Here is a 21,460-nt window from a genome sequence, read left to right as displayed (position 1 = left end):
GCTTTGTTGCAGTTTGTGGTTCAATTATTACACATTGTACCTCATTGTATACCTACCTTCTGTGGTGGCATGACAAAAATGCTAAAGAAAAGGCATAACACTTTTGGACTTAATCCTTACGCTCACTGAGCTGTCACTTTTGGGTGTCAATTTTTGGGGAGCACGTTGATTCCAAAAAAACATATCATTGAGGCATCCAGTCTTTATTGTAGTTTGACTTCAAAGAGTTTCCATTTAAAAACAAATCCTGTAGATATCAGCATGATAAATATGAGAACAAGAATGTTTACACCTATTTAAAATAGTGTGATTATTTACATCTCTTTAGTTATGCTGGATCCTTTTGGATTCGGTCACCCAAAACCAAAATCACTGTGTTTTAGCTGTTAAATTAACATTACATATATGACATGTCAGTGGCGTACGGATAGCAGTGGTGGTTGCCCAGTAAAAGACAATTTACATGATGGCAAGCAGCCATTTAACCGCCACTACTAAAACCGTAAGTGCTATATAATCAGCAGAACAATCCAACATCCACTAGCTGTGCTTAATGAGATTGTTTATTATAGAGACTAGTAGGATATAACGGGTATCTATTCAGTCTAGGACAGTGGAGTAAGATCATTGACTGGATGCTGCAAGCCCTGCCTCCATCTGGTGATATACAGACTGACCAGGAGGATCAATCTTCTTGAATAAAGCACTATTTTATGTCTCCTAACTCGATGTGCTTTAAAGATATCAAACAATGTAGCCATTTCAATACAGAGCTGCATTCATGTACAGGTTTTATCACAAGCCATTTGCAAAAACAGGTCAGCAAATGTATGATGTATGCCCAGACTCATACACCAGAAGCAGGTAGATGTTGTATTCACGAAGAAGTCAAAGTGCTTCCTTATAAGTCAGTAGCTGCATCCTAAAGGCCGCTTTTTGTAGCGTGATCACAACTCACTGAAGTTGTGTGTGTGGGGGACAAGCGGCTCGTTTTGGCTTAAGTAATGTCCGTAAAAAGTGGAGTTGAAATCTTACAGCACGCTCATCGAAACTGACTTTCATACATACCTCGGAACACTTTGGTTGAGACGAGCTTCGGATTTGGCTTTTAGAAGATATTCTTACTGCTTTGTGGAGGGCAACAAGCATTTGTTCATCCAGAGCAACCATGTTTCTCCTCTTAATTAACTAGCTTTACTTATTGTTCTCTCAGGTCGGTTGACAACGTAGACGTAAATCAAAGTGGGTATTGTTCTGGTGGGGATAACTTTGATAGTCTTTGTTAATAAAGCAGCGTCTGCGTGTCTGCTTGCCATCATTAATTCAGTTTAATTCCATGTGGTCGTCAGCAGCGTCGGGGTCTCCTCCAAGCGAGGCGGAGGGCTGCGTTTTGGTGAGGCCTTCCTCTTCCCTACGCTGATAGAACAGCACGTAGGCCGCTTTAGTCTGCGAGGGGACGGCAAGGGTAGGGTTACAAAAACGGGGACACTTGACACCGAGGCTGGAGAGCATCAGATGGAGGCGGAAGCTATTCAAGACTTTGCATTGTATGAGGAACAGGGAAGAAGCTTACCACAATCTGGTCCTCCGAGGACGACGACACACTGCTGTCGTCAAAATAATACCATTTTCCGTCCACCTTATTTTTGCCGTAAGCCGTGTCTGTCAGACAGAGGCAAGCGTTAGCTTATGGTAACTGAGCACTCGTTTCACTAGCAAACCACACGCAACAGTAAAAAACTACAGGAAACACTGAACGGCTGGTTGGCAGAGAAATTTGCTTAAGCCTATCATATCCGCAGAAGGAATGGTTATAATCCACTTTACTTTAAATAAATAATCAAATCTCTTTTCCTGAAGTTAGCATTGTTGTGCTTTTTCCAAAAATTACTTTCTTCAGACGTCTGATTGGCTAAAATGACCTTGTTGTAGGGGACTATCAACATTTGTTAGTTTGGCATGGGCTTGACAGCCAGAATGTCTTTTCATGTGGATGGGTTATACTTTTTTGACCACTCAGTGAGGAAAACTATTTAAAATGTAATTACGTACTTGTGCAATTAGCCTTAAAGTCCCTGCCAAGTGAAAATAAATGTATTCTAAATATGATACACCACAGCGTTAACAACCTTGCATAGTGGGGGGAGAAGGGACTCATAATGGAAAAGCGTCACTAGGCCCTGTTTTAGCCACCCCCACCAAAAGAAAAAGAATTTTTTTTTTTAATTATTAAAAAAAAAAATCAGGAAAACTGAGATGGTGAAAAACTAACTTTTATCTCCACAATTCAGTAACACATAGTTCTTAGTCATAGCACGTTTTTAGCAATATTCTCCAAACTTGTATAATGTATTTAGAAACAAATCTCTGAATTCACTGAACAGGGTCTTTGTCATTATAGTCTGAATAAGACACGCTATCAAAAAAAAAAACAGCTGAACAAGGGTCTCTGCTGTATTTACTTCTCATCATGTGGCTGTTTTATTTCAGAGGCAACTGAGCACAGCAAGAAAAAAGATTGCTGCAACAAAGTAGAAACAGTGGAGTATAATATTGCAGAGCTAATGTTAGCCTGTGTTTACTTAGAACAATGAAAAATCTGCTCAACCAAGGACCAACCAGCTGTGGTTTTGGTCACAGCTAGCAGAGTTGGTACCATACTGTGGAAAAGTGGTTGAGAAATAACATGAAAATGAATGGCATGACTTACAGTGACCTCCTCCCATTCCTCCGTAATGGTTGGACACAGCAACGAGGTCATACGTGTGTGGCCCGGCCTTGGGGTCACATAAAAACTCTGACATGTTTAGATCCCTGGTGAAAAAAAACCCGACATGACAACAACATATTGTTATTCAGCGTGTCAGTGAAATGTCAGAACACTACATCCATCTGTAGTAAGCATGAGTCAGCATTTCGGAACAGGACTTTAATGTTTTCTGTGTGTAGTTCCTCCTCTATGAGGTCAAAAGAGGAAATGGACTGCACCACTTCTTTTTTTTTTTTTTTTTTTTTTTTTTTTAAACGTTTATCATTGTGATTCATGCACAATTGAAAGGTTGCTTCATCTGAAGGTTAGGTACACAAAGCTGACGACAATAAAGACAAGGGCCCATTGTTTTTCAGGGAGGGTTGGTGTCATTTCTGTAAAGTACTACTACTCTTTCGGATTAAGGTCAGTTTGGGTTCAGAGCCATCTAGTGGCCGGACCAAACGTAATACTTGTTGGGTATTTCCTTTTCTCAAAAATGACATCCACATTGACAGAGTCCACCTGCATACCTGATAGGAAAATCTACCACTGTGTCCAGTTTGTCCCTCCAGCATCTGTTGTAAGAAAAGCGCTTCAGGTGAACAACCAGGATACGAGGCAATGACCAGAGGTCAAACTTTTTAGTGGCCCGCTGGTGTTTCTTGCACGTGGGACAATACCTGAAAGCAAAACGAGTGGAAATATAAAATGTTAGTGGAAGGGAGAGAGGAAAACAATTAGGTTACAGCAGCGCGTTACCATGGATCATGAGCGCCAAGCGTCTCCATGGTTGTGAAGAGCTCAATGCATTCTCTCAGAGCCACAGTGGCTTTCTTTTTCTGGGGCTGGAGCATGCTCTCGTGCTTCTCATATGCCTGAAGAATAAATCATGTTGACACGTAGGTCAAATACACAAAATAAAACTACAAAAACTCTAACCTCTGCTTCCTGTTCATCATAACACATCATCTTGGAGTCAGAGTCCCAGTCAATAGCCACAGTGGAATGCGCTGCACAGATCAAGTCAAATGACAACAAGCTGCTATTAAAATACAAAAAATATGAGTGGAATTATAAAAAAAAAAAAAAAAAAAAACACTGACGATTAAGTTTGAGCACGTTTCCGTCACAAGGCAGAGGGCTGATGTTGGCTGTCCCATAAGAGTTCACAACACTGAAGGTAAAGAGCTTGGCCGGTAGGGAGCTGGCCTTGGTTTCGTCCTCTTTTGTCCCGTTTTCCAAATCAGACGTCTCCTCTTCCTCCTCTTCGGACTGGCCGTTCTGTGGTTCTGGAGTCACCTGGTGGTCCATGGCCTCCTCTTCCCCTGGGAACATTTATTAAAAAAAAAATTTTTTTTTTTTTTAAATCGATCTAATTAAGGATGATAAAATTAAAAAAAAATAGGTGGAACATTGGGTGACTGGTTAGCACATCTGTCTCACAGTTCTGAGAACCTTGGTTCAAATCTGGCCTCGCCCGTGTGGTTTGCATGTTCTCCCTGTGCCTGCGTGGGTTTTCTCCGGGTACTCCAGTTTCCTCCCACATCCCAAAAACATGGTAGGTTAATTGAAAACTTTAAATTGCCCGTAGGTACGAATGGTTGGTTGTTTATTTGATTGGAATGCTATACACATAGACTGGGATTAGCTAATCTACGTCATTTATCACGACATCTCAACGGTGTTCACGCTGGACTGGCTGTCACGAGATTGTGTTCATTTTGACATGCTCACATTTCTCAACAAGAACCAGTAAACAGTGTTATCTGTGTTTGATGTGAGGTTTCTTTGAGCAAGCACCAGCCACTATATAATAAGTATATATATATATATAATATACATAATTTACAAAATAATAATAATAAAGCATAAAAATACAAAATAAATATATATAAAAATAATAATAATATTATAATAACTAGAAATCTAATAAATAAAATACAAATACATAAACTATAAAATAAAATAAATAAATGAATTTCTGGAATAATCTTTTTTTTACAATTGGTTTAACACTTACAAATACGATTGAATCGAGGCAACAAATGTATCTGTATTTTCTGCTTTTAAAAATTAATATAAGTAGTATGATCCATTATTCCATTAATTTTCCCCATAGCCAATCTAGGAAATAGTCAACCACCATTCCCATTTACAACGATGATTGCCATAAGGTGACAGGAGCCAAGTTAGCCACTGACCATCATATATGCCGTTGGTTTCAGTGCAAGTCCCTGAGTGGTTGCTGCCGTTACTGGAGGTGGCACTGCAGGAGGCTCCGTCCGACAGGGGACTGCTGCAGCCACCAAGACTGGCATTGGCACTGGATGACGTGGAACATTCAGGAACTTGACTGTAGCTGGCAAAGGTGGCTGAAGCTGAGGCTCTGCTTTCACTCCCCACGCTCTGTGGGTGTTTTACATAGCGCCTGCAACAGGAGATAGACCATATTCGTTGAGTGACAGACACACCCAGGCCACCATTTCTCGTTATCAGTGGCCTCTCACCCAATCCTCTGAAGGATCTTATCATAAAGAACGTCTGCTATGAGGTTTTGCCGAGGCACAGTGATGAGTAAAGGCTGGCCAAACAGCATAGTGCTGGAGGAGCTTCCGGCGTGTTTTGAATGTCGCTCCCTGAAATAGACTGGAAGGTTCATCGCCTCGCTGTCTTCCTCCTGCACCGCATACCTGCGGCGGACAAAAGCATCTGCATGCTGTCAAGCATAATGTACACACACAAGAATTGTCTGATCAAGAAAAAGCCTTACACAAAGATGTCATCTTTATCCACAATTTGATTGAGTCCATCGTCCCTTCTGTAAATTTTATGGAACCTATGATTATAAACATCGGCCACCACCATCTAAAAAGACATACAACACAACATTAGCAGACAGAGCTTCCGTTTAAACTCAAAAATAAAATAATGAATCTAATAGTTTCGAGCCCACTTGACTTTCAGAGTAAAGTGTAATATCTAACATTTTCTGGAGGAATTCCGCAGAGTCTGGACAAGGCGCTGCACAACTCCATCACCGTGCCCAGTTTATGAACCACAACTCGATACTGCCACACGAAAAGAAATTGAAATGAAACATTAAGCACTGAACCACACAATCTTATACAAAGTGGATATACTTTAAGGTCATATATGAGAAATTTTTGAGTACTTTCTTACACTACTATACATATTTGAAATTATTTTTTAAAAAAAAGTATTCTATTTGTAAAACAACAACAAAAAACAGTTTATGTTCATTTGTAGGCAGTACGGAGGCCCCGTGATTAGCACATCTGCCTCAGAGTTCTAAGGTTTGGTGTTCCAATCTCAACTCCAGCTTTTTTGTGTGGTGTTTGCTCTATCTATCTGTGTTCTATCTGTACTTATGTGGGTTTTCTCCAGGTACTCCTGATGCCTCCCACATTCCAAAAAACAAGAACATTAGGTTCATCGACGACCCTAAATTAACAAATAGGTTTGAATTTGAGACAGAATGATTATATCTATATGTGCCCTGCTATTGGCTGGCTGCCTCACCCAAAGTCAGCTGAGATTGGCTGACCCTAACAAGGACAAGTGGTATTAAAGATAGATTTTCATACGACTTATTTTACAGCAAGTGTACTATTCAATTAAGTAGCTAGTATGTGTTAGTTTCTTCAAAAATTAAGGCATTCCCATCATTAAAAATAATTTTCATGCACATGTGGGAAGCCTATAAGTTCTGTAAAACAGCTTACCTTTGTGGGTCTAGACTGTGGATCTGATCGCACAAGGACAACCTCCATATTTCGGTCAATCTTCATGGGGAGAGGCAGAGTGAGGTAGCAGAAGGGGTCAAAGGTCACAGACACCTTGGAGCACTCCGGACACACCAGAGTGGATTTGAAGAGGCCATGAAAGATGTCGACGATGATAGAGTCATTGCGTAAGCGATGGTTTTTCCAGGCTTCCGTGGCGACAATCTGGAGTGAAGTTTAGAAAAACTGTAATTTGGGGAGTTAGTGAATTATTTAAAGGAGTGATTCTATACCATTTGTTTTAAACAGTTTCAAGTTGTCTGCTGTCAAAAAAATACAAAGGAACACAGCACAATTAACATACACTTTTGACACTGATAGAAATCTCCCAGTCTGGGGATGTGGGTCTGTCTCTTCCAAATGCAGAATATGGCTTTTGTTACCTCGATGACCAGGGGCAGAGACCAGCCATTGCAGGACTGAGTCGCAAACGCTACTCAGTGTTCCCAACTAAGCCACATTCCTGACGCCTTTGGCTACTATTTTTCAAAAAGAGCAACAAGTCTACTAACTTTTTGTGGTGTTATTGGAGACTTCTGGAGACTCTTGAGACTCCAGAGCAGTTGTTCACCTCTCCACGTCCAGACTGCAACTGAAGCTACCACTCACTAATTTAACCTATCAACCCACAAAGTGAGTGGCCACAGTTCCTTGTGGAGGTACAACTTCACTGGGTCTCTGAATTACACTTTGTCAAATAATGTAGAAGATCCATGCGGATACATCGCCAAGCACTCCAGAGACCAAACTATTTGTATACTAGCAATTAAAAAATCAATTTTCCAAATATCCACTTTAATGCAGTCTGCTTTTTTTAGTGCGCAACTTCTGGTGTAGGGTGAACCAGTGAACCAGGACCAAATGTGTGATTCAAAACTCAATAAGTGCTTGACGACGGACCTACATGTGTGAACAAAGGGGGATTTTTCATTTTATTAGCAAAACATAAGGCATGGCTTAATTTCTGTACCTCATCGGGACGGCCCTCAGCATCCCTTTGGGCCAGATAAGGCTTCTTCTTTACACGGTTCAGATCTTCGTGAAGCCCATCAAGTAAGAAGGCCAACAGCTCTTGGGAATCCTGCTGCTGATAGCCTGAAAACTGGGGAGCAAAGCGCCCAACCTGTGTCTGAAAATAAAAATGTGGATTTTAGATCCTTTTGTCTGACGATATAAAGGTTGTTTTTGACGGCATACTTTAAAGGTGCGTGGGGCCACAGAGCTGCTGTGGCTGAGCCACATCTGCTTCACTAGATCAGCGTAGGCCTCCGCAATCTCGCCTCGCATTCCCAGTGGATTGCCTCGGTTAATCTCGGCCTCGTACTGGTCGTTGAGAAAATATTCGGTGAGCGGCGACGCATTGCTCAGGCACTGTGAGAATTAAACACAAAAAAATACAAGGTGAATTATGTGAACAAGAAGTACACAAACAAATTTCAGTTAAGTTTACCTGGAGAGCAGAGTTCATGAAGCACGTGTTGCCTAGATTACTCAGACCACACAAACCAGGCTGGGACTGGGACTCTCTATAGTTGTAGGAGGAGCTGTAGGAATTATAACCCCCCAGTCTGTTGGAAGAGCAATCACCATTACTGTCAAAAACAACGATTCAAGAAAATGGAAGACATCCAAATATCAGAACAACTATTTTAATTGCAGACACCCTGTGCCTCGATATGCAATCATTGGTTAACTTTCTTTACATACATTTGTTTCTTTGAGCAGGGCACAAAATCGACAATTAAAACAACAACACTAACGACAACACTACTGTTGATTTAACGCTTAGCGAAGCACTAACTGTAAATGTATAACACACATCAGTACACTATACAGCCATACATTTTCTATACCTGGCGAGAGCCTATTCCAGCTGACATTGAGAGGTGGGGTACACCCTGAACTGATTGCCTGCCAATCGGAGGGCACATACGGACAAACTCACATTCGCACCTATGGATAATTCAGTCTTTAATGAACCTAACGTGTGTATTTTTGAACGCTGGAGAAGGTTGGAAAAAAACACTCTAGCATAGGTAGATCATGCAAACTTCAAACAGGAAGGCCATGATTCGAAGTCCGAACTGTGATGCAGACCAACTAACTGCTAACCCACCATGTTGCCCCTACTCTATACAATGAATTGTATATATAAAACTTTGGGTGAATGAGTGTTACGTCAGATACAGACTCATGCCTGCTGCCAGCCGTGGCACTGTTGTTGAGCGTGTAACCAGCCCCACAGCTGCTGTTTCCATTGATGATTGTTGGGGAGATACTAGCTGACGAGTTGGAGGACAGTTTTTGGGAGGTGGTGAAAGTCCTAGATGGGGTTGTACTGGATCTGGTGAACCAGATTAAAACATGCATAAGGAACAAAGAAAATACAGATTCATAAAAAGGATGAAAAGTTATTAATATTTACTTACCGTAATTTCTCGTGTATAATGTGCATTTCCCCCCCCAAAAAAATTGTCAAAAGTCAATTGTGGGTATATACATGGGTATAAGGGGAAAATGGGGGGGGGGGGGGAAACGCTCACATTTTATTAATGTATGCTGCCAGCTAGTGGTTATGAAAAAGCTGTACACTTTAATTCCAAAATGCCATAGCCACCTCGTGGTTATAAAAAAAGTGTAGCCTACACTTTTATTCCAATATGACAAAGATACGCATGACTTTCATATATGTACAGTTGTGCTCATAAGTTTACATACACTGACATACGTATGACTTTCATATATGTACAGTTGTGCTCATAAGTTTACATACACTAACAGAATTAGTGAATTTTTTTTTTTTTTTTTTTTTTTTTTTTTTTTTTAAATATGACTGATGACTGAACAACAACCATCATTAATTTCTTTATGGTTATGTTTTGTTTAATGATAATGCTTTTCTGAAATGCTTGACCTTTTAATTTGAATCCCATTAAAATAAAACCTTTGCCTGATCCTTCATGTTTTCTTTAAAGAATTGAACCCATCCATCCATCCATTTTCTGAGCCGCTTCTCCTCACTAGGGTCGCGGGCGTGCTGGAGCCTATCCCAGCTGTCATCGGGCAGGAGGCGGGGTACACCCTGAACTGGTTGCCAGCCAATCGCAGGGCACATCGAAACAAACAACCATTCGCACTCACAGTCATGCCTACGGGCAATTTAGAGTCTTCAATTAATGCATGTTTTTGGGATGTGGGAGGAAACCGGAGTGCCCGGAGAAAACCCACGCAGGCACGGGGAGAACATGCAAACTCCACACAGGCGGGGACGGGGATTGAACCCGGGTCCTCAGAACTGTGAGGCTGACGCTCTAACCAGTCGGCCACCGTGCCGCCAGAATTGAACCCATCTTACAAATTCTGCCTGGGTAATCAAACATATGAGCACAACGGTGTGTTTTCTAATTTACTAAATAAAAGGAGGGCTATGAATTTCAAAATAAGAGCTAGTAAATTTTAAAAAAGGGATTACGTGTTCAAATAAAGTGCTTCACTTCAGAATAATTATTTGAAAAAAACTAACAAAATACAGATAATACTTCATGTTTTGGTAGAAGCAAAATGTGTAGAAGCAAAATCATGCATTGAAAAAATGCATTATACATAGGTAGAAGGGTTTTCCAGAATTTTGAGGTCAACTTTGGGGGTGCGTATTATACATGGGTGCACATCATACACGAGAAATTACGTTACTTGGGATGAGAGGCTTGTCTGGGCCACGTTCCATCTTCATTCCTCCGCTCAATCACAAGCACCTGAGGGGACAAAGAAGCTGTATTAAATCCAAGACTGTAGAAAATCTATTCCTCTCAAGTGGTCTCCACCTCAACCTTTATACATACACCAGTGATGGTGTTTTTCTTAAAAACGTTATTATTGTGTTATGAGCCGTACGTTCACTTATTTTTATACCTTGGTTCATTCTGGGCATGTACTGTAGTATTTGTGCCAAATATGATTACGCTTTTTGGCTGCAAGTATGTTTTACTGGGGATTAAATACTTGTACAAAACTATTTTTCGTTCATACATGCGTACAAAGATCAGACTTTCAAGCAGTTCTCAATCTTGTCCAGTACCTTAGTGCTTTGATAAATGGCATTGATACAAATATATACAAGCATATAGCTTTTTCAGGTAGTGTTTGTCTTATTTTGTCTTTCCAACTAACAACTAAACTACTTGGTCAGTCATGTGAAGTACTTTAAAAGCTCCTCATCCAGTAATTATTTGACAACAATTAGTCTTGTAACCTTACCACTATTTTTTTTCATAATTTGCTACTTTTTTCATTTCAGTGTGGCCCTCATAGTCCTTTGTGCTTTTCAAACCTTTGAAAACCAACATTAAAATGTAAGCACATGAAGTTGCTATTTATGACTTTCATCCAGAAGACTGAACAATGGAGCTGTTGCAATGAATAGCAACTTTTGTGTTGTGCATCAGTCATTGTGCTTGAACAAGTGTATTGGTCTGTTTAATGGTGACTCATCCGTTTCACATCCGTCTCCATCCCCAGACAACTGTTCAGCTTGGATGTATCCAACTGGCTCCCTCATCACTTTTTGTCCAATGCCTTTGTTTTCCGAGAAATGAGCCACCGCTCAGCCGATTTTTTTTTTTTTTATTTTTATCTCCAGTTGCGAGGAATTTTTTTTTGTCATTAGTGCTAAATGGTGGCAGTAAACTTCACAAGCAGCAGATAGTATACAATTCTTCAAAAGAGGCTAGGTGCTTGCTTGCTTCAAACTGTTTATTGCCATTCCCAGTTGAAGTTTAAACATACAACAAAGACAATTAGACATTGTGTATTTAACCAAACCACATAACTTACAAAAGTCAGGTATCTTAATGCTAACACACAATGCATAAAAATAAAAATTAACCAAAGACGCGGGCTGAAGAAACCGGCATCGATGTTACAGTACATATAACCCTATAACCATCAGACATTTGCACGCAAACTGTGCTCCAACACATGTAGAAGGACAATATAACAATACTCACAGGCATATATTCTTTAAGATCTGCGAAAAACGACTACTTTTACTGCAAGTTACTGAGTTACTAATATATGAAACATTTGTGTAGTTTACATGTCAGAATTATACTGCTCCCCTTGTGGCCAAGGCACACACACTAGATGGAGCACAATGGCAATTGGCATTGAAACATGAAATTATGATCCACAAATGGTTTCACTCTTAACATTATATTTAATTGTGATTACATTTTTTTTAAAATAAAATACAATATTGTACAGTGCTATTTTTTCGATTAGGAAATGTGACAAAATGTTTTGTTGATGTCTTTTGTGGGGGTGCAACAGATTATGAGACTTGCATTCATTGCAGCGGGAAATGCTGATCTGTGATACAAGTGGTCAGAGAACATGGTCACGGAATGAATTAAACTCATAGGTCAAGGCACCACTGTATACAGAAAATGGCTGAACTGAATAAAAAGGGTTTAAAATACCTGCCCCTGGAAGAGGCCAGCATCCTGTACTGTGCTATCAGGCTTGTTCAGCTGTTCATAGGTGTTGCTCATATATTTGTTCCAGAGCCTTGTTTCCTTTTCTTGTGGAATATTGAATAGTGTCCTCATCTCTTTCTCTATGGTATCTGGAAAGAAATAATAGTATTTAGTGAAAAGGCACCACCTACAGATCACTCTTCATGGCTAGTTGAAGCCTCTGGGGAAGTCTCTCACCAATAGTGTCAGCTTTACTGAAGTGACGAGTGACCACATTGTCCATGTTATCATTCTCACAAAGGTTCAGCTCCAGCAGGTAGACCTCCACCTTGCAGTGTTTGACAAACATGCCATGTTCAACAACCTGGGGGGGAACACTTGTGCTGAGTAACACTGATACTTTAGTTAAGTGAAAGCGAAAGTAATAAGTGAAAGTAAAATGAAGAAATAAATAGTAAAAGTACAAAACTATTCATCCATCCATTTTTCTGTACCGCTTATCCTCACTAGGGTCGCAGGCGTGCTGGCACCTATCCCAGCTATCTTCGGGTGAGAGGCGGGGTACACCCTGAAATGGTTCCCAGCCAATCACAGGGGACATATAAACAAACAACCATTCACACTCACATTCACACCTACGGGCAATTTAGAGTCTTCAATCAACCTACCACGCATGTTTTGGGGATGTGGGAAGAAACCGGAGGGCCTGGAGAAAACCCACGCAGGCGCAGGGAGAACATGCAAACTCCACACAGGCAGGGACGGGATTTGAACCCCGGTCCTCATAACTGTGAGGCAGATGTTCTAACCAGTCGCTCACCGTGCCGCCTACAAAACTAAAGTAAAGTAAAAATAGAATTACCTTCCTGACAATGGGTCTTTGGACACCCAGGCAGCTGTACCAGCTGACGAGCTTATTCCACGCCTCAGTGGGTACAAGGACATAGTCCAGCTCATCTATAAGATGGTCTTTCAGGACCTGTTTGTCCTGGTCTTTAGGAAGGTGAAAATGACAAGAATGAAGATGTGATAATGGAAACTTTTCTAAATACTGTTCTAAAAGGCAATAAGAGGCTATGACCAAGTGATAGGTTTACCGGCGAACAGGCCCGAGTTATCAATAGGTCCTGGATAGAGGCTACGTTCTCCAACATTGTACATGTCCCAGTTGTCGAAGCCTACATATTTCTTCCACTGTTTGAACCAGCGACTGTCCACTAGATACCTGTAGGGGGGGAAAACTGCTGTATTGAAGACATACTGGCACATATCTGATTTAGATATCAAGCAAGGACTCAAGGGGGAAAAATATGAGGAAATATATGGCTTGAATATTATGCAACTGGGACACGCCTTGACATATGCAGATATCTACATCTCTCACTGAATCCCTTGCACGCTTCCCCATGCTCAATCTGCTTTAGTTAAAAACCTTGCTTGTGGGAAATCACATGGAAAGATAGCAATCCATAAACTGGAATGTAGAATTAAAATGAAGGTCATATGAAAAATCCCACACTTCCCCATTTATTTGACAAGAGTGTCACATTGAAGCCCTAGGGATGCATTGATACCAATACTGGTATCAGTGCTGATACCGTACGTCAGTATAGTACTCGGTACTTGTAAAAATGTCCACATACTTTAAGGACACAGATGCCAGCACTTTTAGACAACTAAACTAAACTCTACTCTGGTTGTGACAGAGGTGGCTACCGCCTGACCAGCAGTGAGTTTCGCGAGCCCCGTCACCTGCTCCGCAACACTCTGCTCAGCTATAGCAGAGGCAGCTGAGCTCCCGTCACAAAGTTGCAGGGAACAGGACACACAGCACCAATAAAGGGATATAAGCGATGGTGTGATAAAGTATCACTACAGCTGTCATAGTTTTATTGTATAGCTTGTGGTATTCTCAAGAAGCAGTCTTAACCATTCCTTTTACTCACTTTATTTTGAAGTTAACACACCGAGGTAACATGGCATCCATATATTCTACTTGTTTATACGCACCAGACTACATTCTTCTTCGTCTCTTCTCTAATGTACTCTGTTTATAAAGTAACTCCTAATATGAGTAAAACATGCAGTTAGTAATGACAAGTGGTAAACCTAATAAGTATAACATTTGAATGAAACTTATTCCACTTTCAGGAAAGATTTGTGTTCTGTATTTGAACAATATTTGATTTAAAAAAAAAAAAAACATTGTAATCACTTGCAAGAGGTAATGGCATGATCAGCAAGTACTCAAATGTAAGTACTTGTAGTCGTACACGGTCTGACAAAAAGTGGTATCGGTGCAACCCGACAAAGCCCTATCTAAGTAGCTGATGGACAACCACGGAAGTTACCATAAATGACATGCAACGGATTCAATTTACATAAAATGAGCTGACACAACCAATAACTGACTGATGGATTAGAATTCTTTAACAAGACACCATAAAGGGTGGGGCAGTCTTAACTGTACCTTGTCCCACTATTACACACGACAACACGAAATGACAGTGCTGCATGGTCCTGTCAAATAGCTAAAACGGTTCTGGGTCTTCCCAACTAACCGAACAACAGACTGCTGGTTGAACCCAGAATGCGGAAAACAGGGCCCGTTCTAGCAGCGAGTGATCCACTGCATCAGCCGAAGACGAAACGCGTTGAATCCAAATAGAAACATTTAAATAAATACTATACAGTAGTAGCCATCGTGTTACTGAGCTATTTGCTGACAAAAGCTATTAAATGTCCAGTGTCAATGACTAAACGCAAAGCAACAATGAGAAAACTTAAAAGAGATGGGCTACCTAGCAGCAAAAGCGATCAAACGTCAAACATTAGCATGACAGAACTGGCGAACGTTTTTTATTTTGTACTTTTTTTTTTAAAGAGTAGTAACTCTTAAGCAGTATTAGCTTCCTTGTTGTAGCATGTTAGCATTTCCGGTTTGGAGCTTAGCGAATGGCTTTCTTATCAGAGGCGCCCCAAGTCGGCCCCTGGCTTCTTCTCACCATTCGTCGCCCTTTCTCAGCGTGGTCTTCAGGAGTGAGCCGATAATCTGTTTTTGGTTTTCCGTGGATGTGGCTGTAATCTCCGAGTCAGAGTCCGCCGAGCAGCCCGAGTCGGGTCCGCCTCCCTCGGCCATCGTGAAAGCGAGTGTGCCGGTGTCCAGAGCGCTGGGCTGGAAGAAGGGAAGCTCTTTGGGGCGAGGAGGGCGTTCTTCGTCTACGGTGGCTGCGAGGCGCAAAGGGGCTGCTGCTGCTGCATTCCGGCCCGGCGTAGCTCCGATGTCGTCCCCTCCTCGACACCACACACAGACACACTGTGCCAGCAAGATTCTCAGTTTCTCCACACGTCACGCTTTTTACATTAATTAAACTCCGATTTGACTCACGTCAAAGAACGAGCCTATACGTATTGTTATTCAAGTGCAAATGCAATTCTTACAATTTAAAATCCATAGACCACAATCTTGAGAGAACACTATAAACAATAATCTAAATGTAATGTACACAAGTAAGAGTACTGTTACTTTAGAATAACATGACTAGAGGAAGCGTAAAAAGTACTCAAAATATTTGTTTACCCAGTGGGTGAGGGGGGGCTGGACTAGCAAGTACTGAGTAACTGGTGAGCAACTCCAGATATATATATTTTTTTTTAAATCAGATCATGAGGCAAATTCAGCCACAAGAAATGATCTAAACAGCACAAAAGTCTCACCAGACAGAGATGATAGAAAACCACGTCTTTTCTCGAATTCCAAATGATCTAAACAGCACAAAAGTCTCACCAGACAGAGATGATAGAAAACCACATCTTTTCTCAAGTTCCAAATGGAATACTTGTAGGCTGAAATACCAAGATTTTTAGGCAGACACCGGTGATAGCGCATGACATATGCTACGCTTGTCATAGTCCATCAATCCATCAATCCATTTAATATACCTGTACCCATAACTGTGCCTGTACCGCTCATCCTAACTCAGGTCGCACTTGCGGGTGAGTGAGAGCCTATTTGCAAGGTAAATATACAGTAGATTGCTGCCATGTTTCACATAAATGAGTCACTTTGAAATTATACATTACATCGCTGTGGGGTCAGGGTGCAGCGTGTGCAGTCATGTGATTGCCTGGCTCGGTTTGATTGGACAAATGGAGTCAAACGTTACAAGTAGTTACATTGGATTGGTGGAGCTCGTGACGTATCTCTAACGAACCAAAATAGATTGCACAATTTATAATAAATACCTGAAGATAAAAATAAGTAGCAAGCAGAATGTAGCATTTCTTCTTACCAAAAATAAAACTACTCTGACCAGTACAATTTATGCAAAAAGTAAAAGTAACAGAGTAAATATCGCTCTTAACCACCTTCAATTCTAACAAATGAAACCACTTATTTAGTCAAAGCAGGTTTTACTGTACAAAACAAAGGAGGGTTACAAAACAAAATAAACCTTTTACACCAAAAATAATAATAATAATTCAATCAATCTAGCACAAACACTGGTTGTTGTGCCATCAAGTAGTCATTTCTTAAGCTTTACAATCTAACAAAGGAGTAATTAAATTAAACATCATTGAAAAACTAAAGTTGTACTTTTAACCCGATGGTGCAGATGAAAATAGCAACATTAGCTGCACATGAAATACAATGAAATATGAAGTTGTTCACATTATTTAACCTATCGGGCTTTACTATGACAAACAAAACTCACAAAAAGTTAGGGATGTTTGACTCTTAGGTGAAATTTCAGGATGAACCTAAAATGCACTATAACCTTTACAGGTGAAATTCCTTTGACCTTCTCTAAACCTTTCAATGCACATGTCTAACTTTTCAATGTTTTAGTACTTTTTGCACAATTTTCTGTTCTTTAATAATGAGCTGAACAGCAAAATTCCTAGATGTTTGGTACATGAATCAAACTAAATTTCCAAGGACGTCATTGCCTTTCTGTGACTCTTCTAGTCTCTTTGTATTTCAGTTGCAACCTGCTGATGACACTTTGTTACACTCTAAACTCAGTGGCCACTTCCCTCTGAGAACATCCTGTTGGCGAGCTACTGTTGTTCAATTTTAGGGAATGCCTTGTCTCAAGGTTAAATTGTTAACAGCATGATGGAGAGACTGTTTAAATTCAATTGTAATTGAACTGGGAAATGTATTAGTCCATTCATGGATAAAACATCTGTTGTGAATTTTGCTGTTCAGCTCTTGAATATGCTTAATTCTTTGTGAGTAGTGTAATTTGCAAGCCAATTATAATGCAAAAACATGACTTGTTTTCTGCTAGACATTCTAAGTCAGTCATGAGAAGTTAGTACAACTTACAGAAAAAGGACCTGGAAAACAAAAAAGGGAATGTAAACATTGCATAATAGGGAGGGATTTATCCTATCTCAGTGTTTTTTTTTGTGGGGGGGGGGGGGAATCCCTGCATTTAAACCCCCCTAGCAGGAGAAACTATTAGGGCCTCAAAAGATACCAGTGGGCAGCTCCTTGCTAAACATGCTGTCAAAGTCCAGCTCCATACTCATGAGATCCTCCTCCACACTCTCCAGTGCCCACTGATGGTCAGTCAGTTCCAGGGCCTCCCACTCCGCCTGGAAAGAAGGAAACATCCCATGAAAGCACCACCCCAACCCTCCTAGAGTTTGAACTACTGTCATGCATGACACTGTGCCAGACCTCAACTTGCCTAATGGGACCACAGTTCAGCGAGAAACAAACTATTCTTTTTCTTTTTTAAAGAAGGACCAGCCTCAACAACTGTTAAGAGAAGACTATACAGTAGATGTAACATAATAGGAATTAACTTGTTTTCACACCTGTTTGGTAGTTTGACCCTGTAATTATTATTGTATTACAGTGGTAACTTGAGACACGACGAGTTTAATTTGTTCCATGACCACACATGTATGGCAATGCCATTAATCTGTTACAGCATCCCCAAAAACAGACGGACAAATATACTGTTCATAGGGGCTGAGCTCATCTCAGCTCCTCACAGTGGATGAAGACATGGTCGTTAGTTCAATATTACCATTAAGATAGCGGACTAACGGCTAAGCTATGTGTGTGTGAAGTTGTTTTAAATACACAATGTGTAATTCTCCTTGTTTTAATTTCGTTTGATACCAAACTTCAACTGGGAGTGGTAACAACCAGCTTGAAGCATTTTTTTTTTTTTAAAAGAATTGTTCACCATTAGCCAAAGTGCTGCTTATTAAGTGAGTTGCATTCACTGCCATCATACAGAGCTTGTATCTTAAATATGTCAAAGTATAGCATCTCAAAGTATAGCATGTCAAAGTAAAAAAAAATTGGCCCAATGACAGCTCGTATCTCAATAGTCACAAACTTGTTTTTTCTCCATGGTCCACCTCAGTCGTGTTCAGCCACGTCGCTAAGTCTAAGTTGCCCATAAGTGAGAGTGTAAGTGTGAATGTGTTGTCTCTTTGTGCTCTGCGATGGTCTAGCGACCAGTCCTGGGTGTACCTAATCGCTTGCCCAAAAGTCAGCTGGGATAGGCTTCACCTACAACCCTAATAAGGACAAGAGCTAAAGAAATTAAATGGATGGATATTTTCTCTAGGAATTTTTTATTTATTTTTAAATTCAATTCTGGGGTCTTTGGAGGTTCCACTACATTTGTTTAAATTATAGGAAATTCCTATTGTTTTATTCATTTTTAATTGCTTTTTTTAAACATGTTTTTTTGTGTGTAATTTACAGTTCTTATCTGTGATTGTCTTAGCTAAAACATAACATTTGGGGCGAAGAAAAATGAGTCAGGTGCTGGTATGACAAAGATTTATGTATAAAGATTATTTAAACCTAGGGGAGGAGTGTGGTCATTACATTAAATTGGATAACACCTTAAGATGCAATATCAAACTTTCTAGGAGATTAAATAACAACTTAGTATATACCTTGAAAGCTTTATTTGTGTCTGCAGGCATGGCCATGGCAGCCCCACTCATCTGCTCCTGCATGATCCTTGACTGATCTGCACCTGGAGGATAGCAGCACATTACAAAAACATCACATTTTGACACCACACACAAGATTTTCACCTAAGTAGATGCATTACCATTGTCCTGGCCAAGGATTAACGAGTACATGCTTCGCAGTCCAAAGACATTCAGGAAGTACCATGATGCTGAACTAACCCTGAATTGTCAAAAACACACACATAGAACAAATGACAATTACAATAAATGTCTTGATCGCTGATGATGAATGCTTACCAGGAAGCATCCAGTGACAGCAGTTCTATTCCTTGTTGCAGCATGGGTTTGAAGCGCAGAGTGAGAGGGAAAGGGACCTTAGCTGCATGAATGAAGCACAGAGCGCTCACTGTAGACAACGTCACGTCTTGTAGTAAAATACACACATAGTCATGTGTGAGAGTGTCACATACTGTATACAATTTAAAAATCATTACTTGTTACAAATCCCGAAAAGGTCCAGTTGATCCAGCCTCCGATCAAGATCATGGGAAGCACGTTGGTCACGTTTCCTTTCATCATGTCTGTCAGCATGCTCGGATCTGCCAGAGTCAATAAGCATCTTAAACAATATATTCTCATGTTTAAAGGGAAAACTTCTTTCCCCCCCCCCATGTTCATAGTAAAAGTTCAGCTAAACTAACAAACTCAATCTCAGAGGTACCACCTCTAAAATAGTAGTTATGAACATATATAAATAATTCATCCATCCATTTTGTCAGTTAATAAAGGTTTTATGATGGCTTGAGTGTGGAACAAATTATGTTCTACTGTAGACAATAATTAATTTTAGACTAGATACAATAATTGTAAAACAACAAAACTCTATAATCATTCTGAATTATGGTTAAAACATTTTCTTTTAATTACCAGTCATTGGCGAGGGCGGAACGACCTTTCTTTTTGTTTTCTTGAAGAATCCATCCTCTTGATTATTGAAGTAGAACTTCCTCATTAAGAAGGACTAAGACAAGGGGGGGGGAATGTATTTTGGTTAAACACGGCTGTTGCAATACAAATAGTATCCCCCAAAATACAAATAAAAAAGATATTGTTGGGAGGTTAAAACTTAACTCATACTGAGAAGTGTTTTCAATACGGCTGTTACAATACGAATAGTATTCCCCCAAAATACAAATAAAAACATATTTTTGGGAGGTTGAAACTTAACTCATACTGAGAGGTGTTTTCAATACGTTGGTATAAAAGTTTACGACAGTTACATTCTTAAGGCAGCCACGCAGGCCGGATTTGTACACAAGTCAGAACGCGGTGTAATCTATGTAAGCCAATGCAGTAGTAAAATCATAAATACAGTAAATGTGGATGAAAAACACTTCTAGACCATAAATATACAACAATTAAATGGAAAAACAGTAAGTATGTTGGTAACTTTCTGCTGCCTTAACATATTCTTACGTCGCTGTGCAAACTAGCTCGTGTTCCATCCGTAACCTCGAAATATCTATAAGTACAGTAAATATTTACAGTGGGAGGAAAAAGTATGTATCCTTTCAAATGTTTTCAATTTCTGCATTAATTGGTCATAAAATATAGTTTGGTCATCTGTCCATATTGCACAGCATATTGTTATATGTGAGCACTATTATCTTTGGAAAAGCACAGTGTTTGACACCATTAGATATACCCAGGTATGCAGGTGTGTGTTAATACTTTATGTACAACACATACTAAAATACATACTTGTTTAGGAATGTATTTTCCATTTTCTCTGAGGATTCTGCTCCGAATGAGGACCTGGCTGCAATGAACATGAATATCAGATACTCTGTTCTTATGTGTCCTGTATTGTATTGAAATGAACAGCAGGTGTTTGTTATCCTCGAAGTGCTTGAAAAGCCTCACCTGTCTGACACCTGCTCTAAAGTCAACTTCTTGTCACTTTGAAGAAGAATGGACACATAGTGACGTATGACCCCGACAAGAAAGGTGATGAAGACAATGGGCAACACCACCCAGAGTCGGATGTTGGAGTCCAGCAGGAGCTCTGGCTCAGCCATTCAGCCTGTTAATAATCATCAAAGAGATACCATCACCAAGCGTTCACATACACAAAGACATCAATTGTAGTTCTTGTTGGTTATTAATCATCATATACCCGTGAACTACAGCATGGCTGGTGCATAAAGCTTGCAACCAGCGTCGTAAATGACATACGATGCTAGTGATAGGCTAACATTAGCCAACCGACTACCTTTCTTTCCTTTCTGGTGAGCGGTCAGGGTTGCTTTCTTGACGTGGCGCACACCACGAGTGACGTTTCCCCTGCGTGGAATACACAAACTGTAAAGCAGTCGAATTATCAGTTAAAACATGTCAGAGCTTTGACAAACGCTTAATGCCATTGCGTTGTGTGAGGAGCTATGAATCTAATTGCTATGTATCCTCCTGACCGGTAG

General features: G+C 40.3%; 2 protein-coding genes across 5 annotated transcripts; both read right to left on the bottom strand.

Moving 5' to 3' along the window:
• Positions 1 to 187: 187 nt before the first annotated feature.
• usp4 (ubiquitin specific peptidase 4 (proto-oncogene)) lies at positions 188 to 17,305 on the bottom strand. 4 transcript variants are annotated; one of them, XM_061784631.1, is made up of 23 exons: positions 15,817 to 17,305; positions 15,035 to 15,345; positions 13,127 to 13,254; positions 12,892 to 13,022; positions 12,267 to 12,393; positions 12,033 to 12,178; positions 10,249 to 10,310; positions 8,747 to 8,899; positions 8,006 to 8,123; positions 7,753 to 7,926; positions 7,526 to 7,684; positions 6,496 to 6,720; positions 5,737 to 5,820; positions 5,523 to 5,617; positions 5,260 to 5,442; positions 4,954 to 5,180; positions 3,856 to 4,077; positions 3,692 to 3,762; positions 3,512 to 3,627; positions 3,283 to 3,432; positions 2,711 to 2,814; positions 1,574 to 1,662; positions 188 to 1,446 (listed from the first exon to the last, which is right to left on the bottom strand). In XM_061784631.1, the coding sequence occupies exons 1-23, from the start codon at positions 15,937 to 15,939 to the stop codon at positions 1,324 to 1,326; spliced, it is 3,321 nt and encodes a 1,106-aa protein (XP_061640615.1). In that variant the 5' UTR covers positions 15,940 to 17,305; the 3' UTR covers positions 188 to 1,323. The 4 variants fall into 4 exon arrangements, with proteins under 4 accessions (XP_061640615.1, XP_061640616.1, XP_061640618.1 ...); XM_061784632.1 differs by having other exon boundaries at positions 8,753 to 8,899; XM_061784634.1 differs by lacking the exons at positions 13,127 to 13,254; positions 15,817 to 17,305 and having other exon boundaries at positions 15,035 to 15,172.
• A 147-nt stretch (positions 17,306 to 17,452) lies between these two features.
• On the bottom strand, positions 17,453 to 21,459 carry emc3 (ER membrane protein complex subunit 3). The gene is made up of 9 exons (XM_061784639.1): positions 21,256 to 21,459; positions 20,907 to 21,066; positions 20,745 to 20,802; positions 19,911 to 20,004; positions 19,478 to 19,582; positions 19,281 to 19,362; positions 19,124 to 19,203; positions 18,963 to 19,045; positions 17,453 to 17,633 (listed from the first exon to the last, which is right to left on the bottom strand). The coding sequence occupies exons 2-9, from the start codon at positions 21,059 to 21,061 to the stop codon at positions 17,505 to 17,507; spliced, it is 786 nt and encodes a 261-aa protein (XP_061640623.1). The 5' UTR covers positions 21,062 to 21,066; positions 21,256 to 21,459; the 3' UTR covers positions 17,453 to 17,504.
• Position 21,460: the final 1 nt, after the last annotated feature.

The sequence above is a fragment of the Phyllopteryx taeniolatus genome, chromosome 9 (genome assembly GCF_024500385.1).
Source record: "Phyllopteryx taeniolatus isolate TA_2022b chromosome 9, UOR_Ptae_1.2, whole genome shotgun sequence".
Classification (NCBI taxonomy): Eukaryota; Metazoa; Chordata; class Actinopteri; order Syngnathiformes; family Syngnathidae; genus Phyllopteryx; species Phyllopteryx taeniolatus.
Note: the sequence above shows the minus strand (reverse complement) of the source record. Positions and strands in the feature narration are given on the sequence as shown.

What these genes read in the sequence shown, in the direction of transcription:
- usp4 (XM_061784631.1), bottom strand. Translation starts at nt 15,939, where the DNA reads ATGACAAGCGTAGCATATGTCATGCGCTATCACCGGTGTCTGCCTAAA. An exon ending in TGGCCCCACGCACCTTTAAA is followed by an intron (nt 7,685 to 7,752) that starts GTATGCCGTCAA and finishes TTTTATTTTCAG; the next exon opens with ACACAGGTTGGGCGCTTTGC. An exon ending in AAACGTGCTCAAACTTAATC is followed by an intron (nt 3,763 to 3,855) that starts GTCAGTGTTTTT and finishes TGATCTGTGCAG; the next exon opens with CGCATTCCACTGTGGCTATT.
- emc3 (XM_061784639.1), bottom strand. Translation starts at nt 21,061, where the DNA reads ATGGCTGAGCCAGAGCTCCTGCTGGACTCCAACATCCGACTCTGGGTG. An exon ending in TTAGAGCAGGTGTCAGACAG is followed by an intron (nt 20,803 to 20,906) that starts GTGAGGCTTTTC and finishes TGTTCATTGCAG; the next exon opens with CCAGGTCCTCATTCGGAGCA. An exon ending in CTTTTCGGGATTTGTAACAA is followed by an intron (nt 19,363 to 19,477) that starts GTAATGATTTTT and finishes TCATTCATGCAG; the next exon opens with CTAAGGTCCCTTTCCCTCTC.